The sequence below is a fragment of the Palaemon carinicauda genome, chromosome 42 (genome assembly GCF_036898095.1).
Source record: "Palaemon carinicauda isolate YSFRI2023 chromosome 42, ASM3689809v2, whole genome shotgun sequence".
Taxonomy (NCBI): domain Eukaryota; kingdom Metazoa; phylum Arthropoda; class Malacostraca; order Decapoda; family Palaemonidae; genus Palaemon; species Palaemon carinicauda.
Window position 1 is genome coordinate 30,560,550 of NC_090766.1, and position 9,922 is coordinate 30,570,471.

The window sequence follows — 9,922 nt, forward strand, 5'->3', positions numbered from 1 at the left end:
GATCGTGCATGACTTTTAGTTATTTCAGGATTCTGTAATAGCTATTTCTAAAACCATTGTCCTGCATGGTATTTATACATCCCATTAACTGGACATGTATGTTTATCAGGGTGATTTGAACTGGAAATCGTTGAGTATTCTTGAAACAGCCAAAACTGAATCCAAATTGAATTTTCGATATTTTTCAAGACCTTTGGAACTGGAAAGGGACCTGGAACATTGTAAAATATATATCTCGGCCTACAATATACTTTATATTGACAAACTGGTAGATAAAACGTATCCTCAAAGAGAGAGAGAGAGAGAGAGAGAGAGAGAGAGAGAGAGAGAGAGAGAGAGAGAGAGAGAGAGAGAGACTACTACTACTACTACTACTACTACTACTAATAATAATAATAATAATATTAATAATAATGATAATAATAATAATAATAATAATAATAATAATAATAATAATAATAATAATAATAATAATAATAATAATAATAATAATAATAATATCCTTTACTTCTGATATTCGCATTGGGTAGTCTACAATGGATATTCACAAAATAATAATAATAATAATAATAATAATAATAATAATAATAATAATAATAATAATAATAATAATAATAATATGTACTTTACTTCCGATATTCACATTGGGTATTCTACAATAATTAATCACCAAGAGAGGGGGGAGGGAGGAACTTGGGCCATAATAATAATAATAATGGAAAACCTCCATACTGTGAGCACCTGTTCAAGGATGACCATCAATTATTGATCAGCTGTACCAGGTATTGGTGCTTACGATGTCCATTTCAGCGACTTTCCGTACAGTCTGCTGATATCAACCAGTCGGTAATCATGCGTTTATTACTCCTTTCGATCGTTCTCTATGTCGGTCTCGAATCGGTTGATGCGGTAAGTAGGAGTTTTAATAGGTTGTTATATATGAATGTTTATTAGTTCTCCTTTCAAATAACCCTTGATTTTCTGTTTACGCCCTGATTTTTTTTTTGCCCTGATTTTTTTTTTTTTTTTTTTTGCCTTGATTTTTTTTTATTTCTATTTTTTTTTCGAAGATTTTCGAAGTCCATTTTTCGTTTCTGCAAAATAGTGGTTAACCTCACCATAAATTTAATTGACAAATGTACAAAAAAGACCGCAAAACAATAACGAAATTGTTTTTTTTTTTTTTCTACGCAGGTGTAAAATAGTGGTTAGCTTTACCATAAATTCAATAAACAAATGTAGAAAAAAAAAACTATAAAACCATAATGAAATTGTTCTGAATATGGTTGTTTATAAGGCATTGAACCTACGATTTACAAAATCATCGATTTGTAATTGCGTTACGATAGCTAATAAAGGAACGCATATGTTCATTGTCAGATCGTTTCCGTTGGGCAATGCTAAACATAAGTTTCGCGAATGGCTGACGTGGCAAGTAAGATCTCACTCTCACTCTCACTCTGAGCGATTTTTCGTAGTGAAATTGTTTTCTATATTGATAACCATCATTAGAATATGCAAGTACAAATAAAACTGCAATATAGCCGGAGCATTTATTTGACTCACGTGTTAATATGTAAAAGAAAATGATTTAAAAATGAAAAGCATACGATTCTCGTGATATTTTTCGTCCCAAGCAATTTCTCTTTATAGATGACATCAGTGATGAAAATAATAAGCGAACGACATGGCTCTTGTCTTGAGAGTATTATTATCATTATTATTATTATTATTATTATTATTATTATTATTATTATTATTATTATTATTATTATTATTATTATTATTATTATTACTAGCTTAGCTACAACCCTAGTTGGAAAAGCAAGATGCTGCAATCTCAAGGGCTCCAATAAGGAAAAATAATTCAGTGAGGAAAGGAAATAAGAAAATAAATAAATGATGAGAACAAATTAACAATAAATCATTCTTAAACCGTAACAACGTCAAAACAGATATGTCATATATAAACTATAAAAAGACTTATGTCAGCCTGTTCAACATGAAAACATTGGAAGTATAGTTTACCAGTCCCTCAATATTAAAAAGAGAGATTGTCACATGTTTTTTACGCATATGTGAATAATAGATTTAACATGATTTTTACTCACATAAGAATAATTTACAAGTCCTGAACATACTCACGGCAATTACTCCAATGAATAATCTTGTTTGTAAATATACTAAACATGTGGAGGTGTGCTGGTAAGTAGGCCAGTTGCATGCTAGAAACCCCCAATTGCTTAAAGTTATGACCATCATTGGATAGATGTTAGACTTAGCATGTGTGGAACTCATTATCTAATAACATTCGCTTTAAAATAAAGAGCAAGTGTCTGGATGTGTGTGTATGTATATATATATATATATATATATATATATATATATATATATATATATATATATATATATATATATATATATATAATACATACATACATACATACACACACACACACACACACACACACACATATATATATATATATATATATATATATATATATATATATATATATATATATATATATATATATGCATATGTATATGTGCGTATGTATATATATATATATATATATATATATATATATATATATATATATATATATATATATGTCCATATGTATATGTGCGTATATACAGTATATATATATATATATATATATATATATATATATATATATATATATATATATATATATATATATATATATATATAAGAGAGAGAGAGAGAGAGAGAGAGAGAGAGAGAGAGAGAGAGAGAGAGAGAGAGAGAGAGATTTCAATGGGTTACACTCAGCGGTATTACCAGACGTATAACTACTCGGTCTCTCCCCGTCCCTCGGGTAATAGGGCTAGGGAGTACTCATACCTTGGCGAGAGGATGCGTGTGCGTGTGTGTGCATATCAGTCTAAATATTTATGCCATCATTTTGAAGGGTCGCGTACACTAGTACTTATACTGTATATGGTGGGACACAAATGACCTGGATTCGTTTAATTGGGCCACTGTCCTTGAGGAAGCAAAAGCGAGATATATTTCAAAGTGAGGAAGATCTTATTTACTAGCTAAGAACCACAATGTAATTGTGTCTTGAATAATTATATCTATAGCCTTCAAACACCTAGAAATGATATCTAAGCTTCTAAACCCCGAATATGATGACTGCTAAACTTTTTAGAACTGTAAAAGAGATGATGGTTAGGCCTCATAAGTAGCAGGTCAAGTAACTATGCTGGTTAAAACTTGATCGTAATGACATGTAAAATTAACATTCACATGAGTATATCATTATGTCGATGTCTGAATTTTTCAAACCATACTTTCAACAAATTACAGATTTTCGAAATTTTAAATTAAAATAAAAAACCCCAATGTTTAATATATAATGCTCAGTGAGTCGATGCTCCGCCCTTTTGAAAACCCAATGAAGTTTGAAATATCCTGATGCCTATCCCCTTTTTATCCTCTGCGATAAAATTTCAAACATATCTGTGATAATGTCAAGCATTTTTCATCCCTAGACAGTTTTGAAACAGGACTGGCAGATATTACAGAAAAGATGTATACACTTTTTAAAAATGTCTGTTGTAATGTCAGAGGGAACATAGTAGCAAACCATTATGATACTAGGAATTAGAGCCTGAATGATAGAAGGTTTTATTTTTTTTAGTGTTTAATTAATGTTCTTAAAAGCTGAATTTTCTAAAAGTCTAAATAATTACATTTTACAGATTTTTTTGAAGATGAACGCAATGGTATCTTTGACTTTTTAAAAACACAAATGCACTGATATGTTTAACTGTATTCTTCTTCACTCAAGAGGCTAACAATTACACTATACTGTAATTAGTCCTGAGGCTACTTTCCTCTTGGTAAGGGTAGAAGAGACTCCTCATTATTATTATTATTATTATTATTATTATTATTATTATTATTATTATTATTATTATTATTTATTATTTATTTATTATCATTATTAATTATTATTATTATTCATTATTATTATCATTATTACTTGCTAAGCTACAACCCTAGTTGGAAAAACAGGAGGCTATAAGACCAGGGGGCCCCAGCAGGGAAAATAGCCCAATGAGGAACGGAAACTAGGAAAAATAAAATATTCCAAGAACAGTAACAACATTAGAATAAATATTTCCTATTTAAACTAAAATTTTTTTAATAAAACAAGAGGAAGAGAAATAAGATAGAATAGTGTGCCCAAGTGTAACCTCAAGCAAGAGAACTCTAACTCAAGTTGTGGTTAAGCAGTTCTTCTAGGAGAAGGATGTTTAAAACCAAACCATTGTTCTCTAGTCTTGGGTAATGCTTTAACCTCTGTTCCATGGCCTTACACTGTCTTGGCGTAGTGCTCTCATGCTAGAGCAGCTAGAGGGTGTACTCGGGCACACTGTTATTTCTCTTCCTTTTGTTGTTGTTTTTTCTTATTTAAGTATTTAGAGTTTATATATGAAAGCTCTATTTTGATGATGTCGCTGTTCTTAAAATATTTCATTTTAATTGTTCATTACTTTCCTATAGTTTATTTATTTCCTTTCCTCACTGGGCTATTTTTTTCTGTTGGAGTCCTTGGGCTTATCGCATCCTGCTTTCCCAACTAGAGTTGTAGCCTAGCAAGAAATAATAACAAAAACAATAAAAATAACGATAACGATAACGATGATAATAATAATAATAATAATAATAATAATAATAATGCTGAATGTGAAAAGACCTAGAATTACTAACTTGTGAGTGTGACGATGTCTGATTTTTTCAAACCATACTTTCAACGACTTACAGATTTTTAAAAAAATCGTATTAAAATTAAAAACCTCAATGTTTTAATGCTTTAGTGCAGTGGTTCCCAACCTGTGGTACGCGTACCACTAGTGGTACGCGAGGGCCTTCCAGGTGGTACGCGAACACTTTCGGGGTCACGAACGACAGCAAAGACGAAGCACATAGAATGCTCTCCTTTAAACTTCTGGGTGAGCATGGCTTCCTCGTACCCGACGCTAGCCCGTCACGCTGTTCCCCAGCTACTGATTTTCCCCTCGACGTGGGAGTGCGAGCAGGGGTTCTCAGCCTTCATGGCCATCAAGTCGAAGAGCCGAACCGTCTTGCTGCGCCCGGGCATGATTTCCGATGTGCTGTAAGCAAAGTCATGCCCCGCATTGACCAGCTGGTGGAGAAGAAGCAGATACAGCCCTCACATTGAGTTGTTGTTTTCTTAGTTAATTTGCGTGTTCTATTTTTACAATTATAGAATTAAAGTGGTATCTGATCGAATTTAGTTTCTCTGGAACCAGGTGGTACGCGGCGACTGTACGGGACCTCCAAATGGTACTCGATCACAAAAAGGTTGGGAATCACTGCTTTGCCCTTTTGAAAACCTACTTGAGGAGACATCGGTATATCTTAAAAATCTAAATGTGATTTTGTTAATCCTTAATGTTGTTACTATTGTTCTTAAACTTCTGTTGTAGTTTTTACTTATTTCCTTTCCTCACTGGGCTATTTTCCTTGTTGGGGCCCTTGGGCTTATAGCGTCCTGCTTTTCCAACTAGGGTTGTAGCTTAGCAAATAATAATAATAATAATAATAATAATAATAATAATAATAATACAACTATTGAGGTGTTTAAATAGCGAAATTGTTTAAACTATTCATATATTTGAATTCAAAGGCCTTTAGAACTTGAAAACCAAAATACATTGACACCGGGTCCTTTCCTGAAATTTAATTTGGCAATTTCATAATCGAAATGTTCATTTAAATACACCAATAAAAAGACAAAAAAAAAAAAGAAAAAAAAAAAACATAATAAATAGTTCGGCTACCTTCTGAAAAATAAACTCCAAAGTCCATATCTCTACCTATTCAGGAGAGCTTCGTGCTTCTCATGATGATGAACAGTTTCTTTTATTGTTTTCATACCAACATTTAGTCACGGGTTAGAACTGGAAATTGTACATTAATTCAATACACGCTCCAACGGCCAACTTGATTCAAGGTCAAAGTTGCAGCATATGTTTTTAAGTTGAACAGGCTGACATGAGTCTTTGTTATTGTTTATATATGACATATCTGTTTTGATGTTGTTACTGTTTTTATAATAATCTTTTATTTTTTCTCATTGTTTATTTATTTCCTTATTTCCTTTCCTCACTGGGCTATTTTTCCCTGTTGGAGCCCTTAGGCTTATAGCATCTTGCTTTTCCAACTAGGGTTGTAGCTTGGCTAATAATAATAATAATAATAATAATAATAATAATAATAATAATAACGTCCCACCCACGTAACAAACAACATTCAGACATGCAAACATTACACAATCTGCAGTTTCTATTTTTTTCCCTCCCTCTCATTAGAATAGGACAAATTAAAATAAATTCTAATTTATACCTGTAGTAGCAAAACTGTGGAAAAAATAAAGTATATAAACCAATTTGAAAACACACACACACACACACACACACACACACATATATATATATATATATATATATATATATATATATATATATATATATATATATATATATATATATATATATATATATATATATATATATATGTATGTATATATATATATATATATATATATATATATATATATATATATATATATATATATATATATATATACTACATGTCTCCCCTTCCTTTTTCCTTCCGAATAATGGGAAAACTAAAGAAATAGAATAAGAAGTAACATCTGCAGAAAATTTAATTGACATTTATCTCACCTGTTAATATACCTACTAAAGTCACGAGGCACATCTGAAAGTGAAAGAGTAGAGCAACAATTGCACAATACTTTGTTTCCTTGTTCCCTTTCCTCACTGGGCTGCTTTCCCTGTTGAAACCCTTGGGCCTATAGCGTCCTGCTCTTCCAACTAGGGTTGTAGCTTAGCTAGTAAACATAATAATGCAGGATCTCAGACTGGCTTATAAAGCCTTTAATAGTGATCCTCACCTTATGACAATTTCATCGATTAAATCTACACAGACTTATTATATCAATCAGGAGTTCAACAATCTAGGGAAATGTGTTATAATTTTCAGATTTTGATGTAGCACTCATTACCATTGTTTCCCCTATATATCTTTCCAATCGAGCTCAGCCGCATTGCCAGACGTATAACTACACAGTCTATCCCCGCGTCTCGGGTAACGGGGAGAGGGAGTAGTCATTACTTGGTGAGATGGGGTACCCAGGGAGGAAATGGGAAGGGGATGGGAAGGGCTGAATCTGTGTGTGCATATCTATCTACAATTCTACATATTTAGCAGCCATTTTTGACGGGTTGTGTACACTATTAATACTTGGTTACTGGGCAACACAAGGATACCTTAGTTAAACAACCACTATGATAACCACTTTGAGAGGATTCCAGCAATATATTTCTTTATCTGATAATTTTATTCCAGATATTTAACAGATAAACAGTGATAACCACATGTGAGGACATTACTAAACATTAATATTACGGACGTATTCTTTGGAGAAGTTTAACTGGCTTACAAATATAAATATATTTATGTGATATTTCAATATGCATTATATATTATTCGTTTCTTTAAAAAATACACTATTTAATGGCTACAGTATTACCAAAGTTACGTTGCTTAGTTATCAACATCACAGAACTGAATGTATTTACTTATATATTTTAGCTATATGAACTTATTCTTATTAAAACACAATTCTGAGTAAAATTTTCTTTTTCTTTGCAGGCTTGTGGAGGCAAGTTCACAGAATCTTCTGGAACATTCCAGAGCCCTAATTACCCTAAGAATTATCCAAAGAAGAAGAAATGTACTTACAAATTCAAAACTGGGTCCCCATTAACCATCACTTGCGAAAATTTCCAACTACAAAATAAGAATAAAAGGGGCAAATGTCTTGATTTCTTCAAAGTGAGCGATTCAGGCGAGACTACGACTTTCTGCGGAACGGATGGACCCGTAAAATTCAGCACCAGTACAAGTAATGTTAAAGTAATATTCAAATCAAATAAGAAGAAACAAATGAATGGCTTCAGCTGTACATACACGAGTGAACAAGAAGAAAACCCAGAATTGCTTACGAAAGCTTTAGAAATGTACAGCAGTAATACCTGCTACAACACGGAAATTCGCGCTTGCGGCTGTTCTGTTACTAAAGACGACTCTGAGTTCTATATGACCACAACAGGAGATCGCCGTATAGTCGTCACCAATGGCATTCCAAACCATGACTACGAAACAGGCCAGGAAGTAGCTAACCCTAACAGAGCTTGCAAACATGAGGTTTACATGGCAGTTCCACAAAATCCAACCAGAGGAAACACGTTCAACTCCTACGGATTAGGTCCTGTAGGAATGGCAACATCGGGAGGCTTCTTCTACAATCATCTCTCTAGCCCAACCGGAGATATCGCAAATGTTGTTGAGGGCGAAAGTTTCGACACGTGCAACGGTCACAGCGACCCTTTTTGCCGTTACCATTACCACTTGTTGCCCACATGTATAGCTGGGGATGGTTCTTGTGAATTCGTAGGTTACATGAGAGATGGCTTTCCCGTATATACCTACTGCAGGCATGAAACAGAGTCCCGGAACCTCAAGAGTTGCTACTATTTGACTAGTGGTGATGGTACTAACGCAGGGCACTACACTTACGATCAAACTGCATACGATAATGGAGAATGTGATCTGGATATGGCCAATGGTTACACTTTCTCTGATGATAGGGGATATGGCTATATCTTCACTGAAGATTACCCATTCATAATGGCAGGTTATTACGGCACTGAACTCAGCGATGTGTGTTATCTTGAAGATGGTTCCAAATGAGTTAGACTCACGGTCTAAGTCCCCTAAACAATCCAAATAATATCAAGTTATTTGGTTTTGTTCAATTCTAAGGATTTCTGATCAAACGTTTATAATGAATAATTTTTTCCTCAACTTTGAATTTTAAATTTATAATTCCTCTTGTGACCTGAACAATTTTCGCATGTAACATTGCCTGTGTGTTTAATAAAAATTCTTGCATTCCGTACTTTTTCATTGGAATTTTTCTTGAAACTTTATTCAGTACTTTGAATAACATGAGCAACACAATTTGAACTAAAAAATGTAGAAATGGGTGAAAATATACAAAATTCATGAGAGAGAGAGAGAGAGAGAGAGAGAGAGAGAGAGAGAGAGAGAGAGAGAGAGAGAGAGAGAGAGAGAGAGCTTTCGGAATTATTTTGTGATAAGGAAAGTTTGGCTGACCACATTTGTTTTTATTTTAAAGTATATAACAATAGATTCCAGTTTATGTATATACATATATGTACATAAACAATAAACATATATATATATATATATATATATATATATATATATATATATATATATATATATATATATATATATATATATATATATATATATATATATATATATATATATATATATACCTACAAAAGTAGGTATGATACAACAAAATGCTTTGGTACCAAGCGCTTTTGTGAATTATAATTATTATTATTATTAATATTACTTGCTAGGCTACAACCCTATTTGGAGAAGCAGGATGCTATAAGACCAGGGGCCCCAACAGGAAAAATAGCCCAGTGAGGAAAGGAAACTTAAGGAAAAATAAAATATTTCAAGAAGAGTAACATTAAATTAAATATCTCCTATATAAACTATAAAAACTTTAACAAAACAAGAGGAAGAGAAATAAGATAGAATATTGTGCCCGAGTGTACCCTCAAGCAAGAGAACTCTAACCCAAGAGAGTGGAAGACCATGTTAAAGAGGGTATGGCACTACCCAAGACTAGAGAACAATGGTTTGATTTTGGAGTGTCCTTCTCCTAGAAGAGCTGCTTACCATAGCTAAAAAGTCTCTTCTACCCCTACCAAGAAGAAAGGATCC

At 32.8% G+C, this 9,922-nt stretch overlaps 1 protein-coding gene across 1 annotated transcript; it reads left to right on the forward strand.

Moving 5' to 3' along the window:
* The first annotated feature begins 758 nt into the window (after positions 1-758).
* LOC137633286 (uncharacterized) lies at positions 759-9,049 on the forward strand. Its single transcript, XM_068365501.1, has 2 exons — positions 759-909; positions 7,745-9,049. The coding sequence occupies exons 1-2, from the start codon at positions 853-855 to the stop codon at positions 8,843-8,845; spliced, it is 1,158 nt and encodes a 385-aa protein (XP_068221602.1). The 5' UTR covers positions 759-852; the 3' UTR covers positions 8,846-9,049.
* The last annotated feature ends 873 nt before the right edge of the window (positions 9,050-9,922 follow it).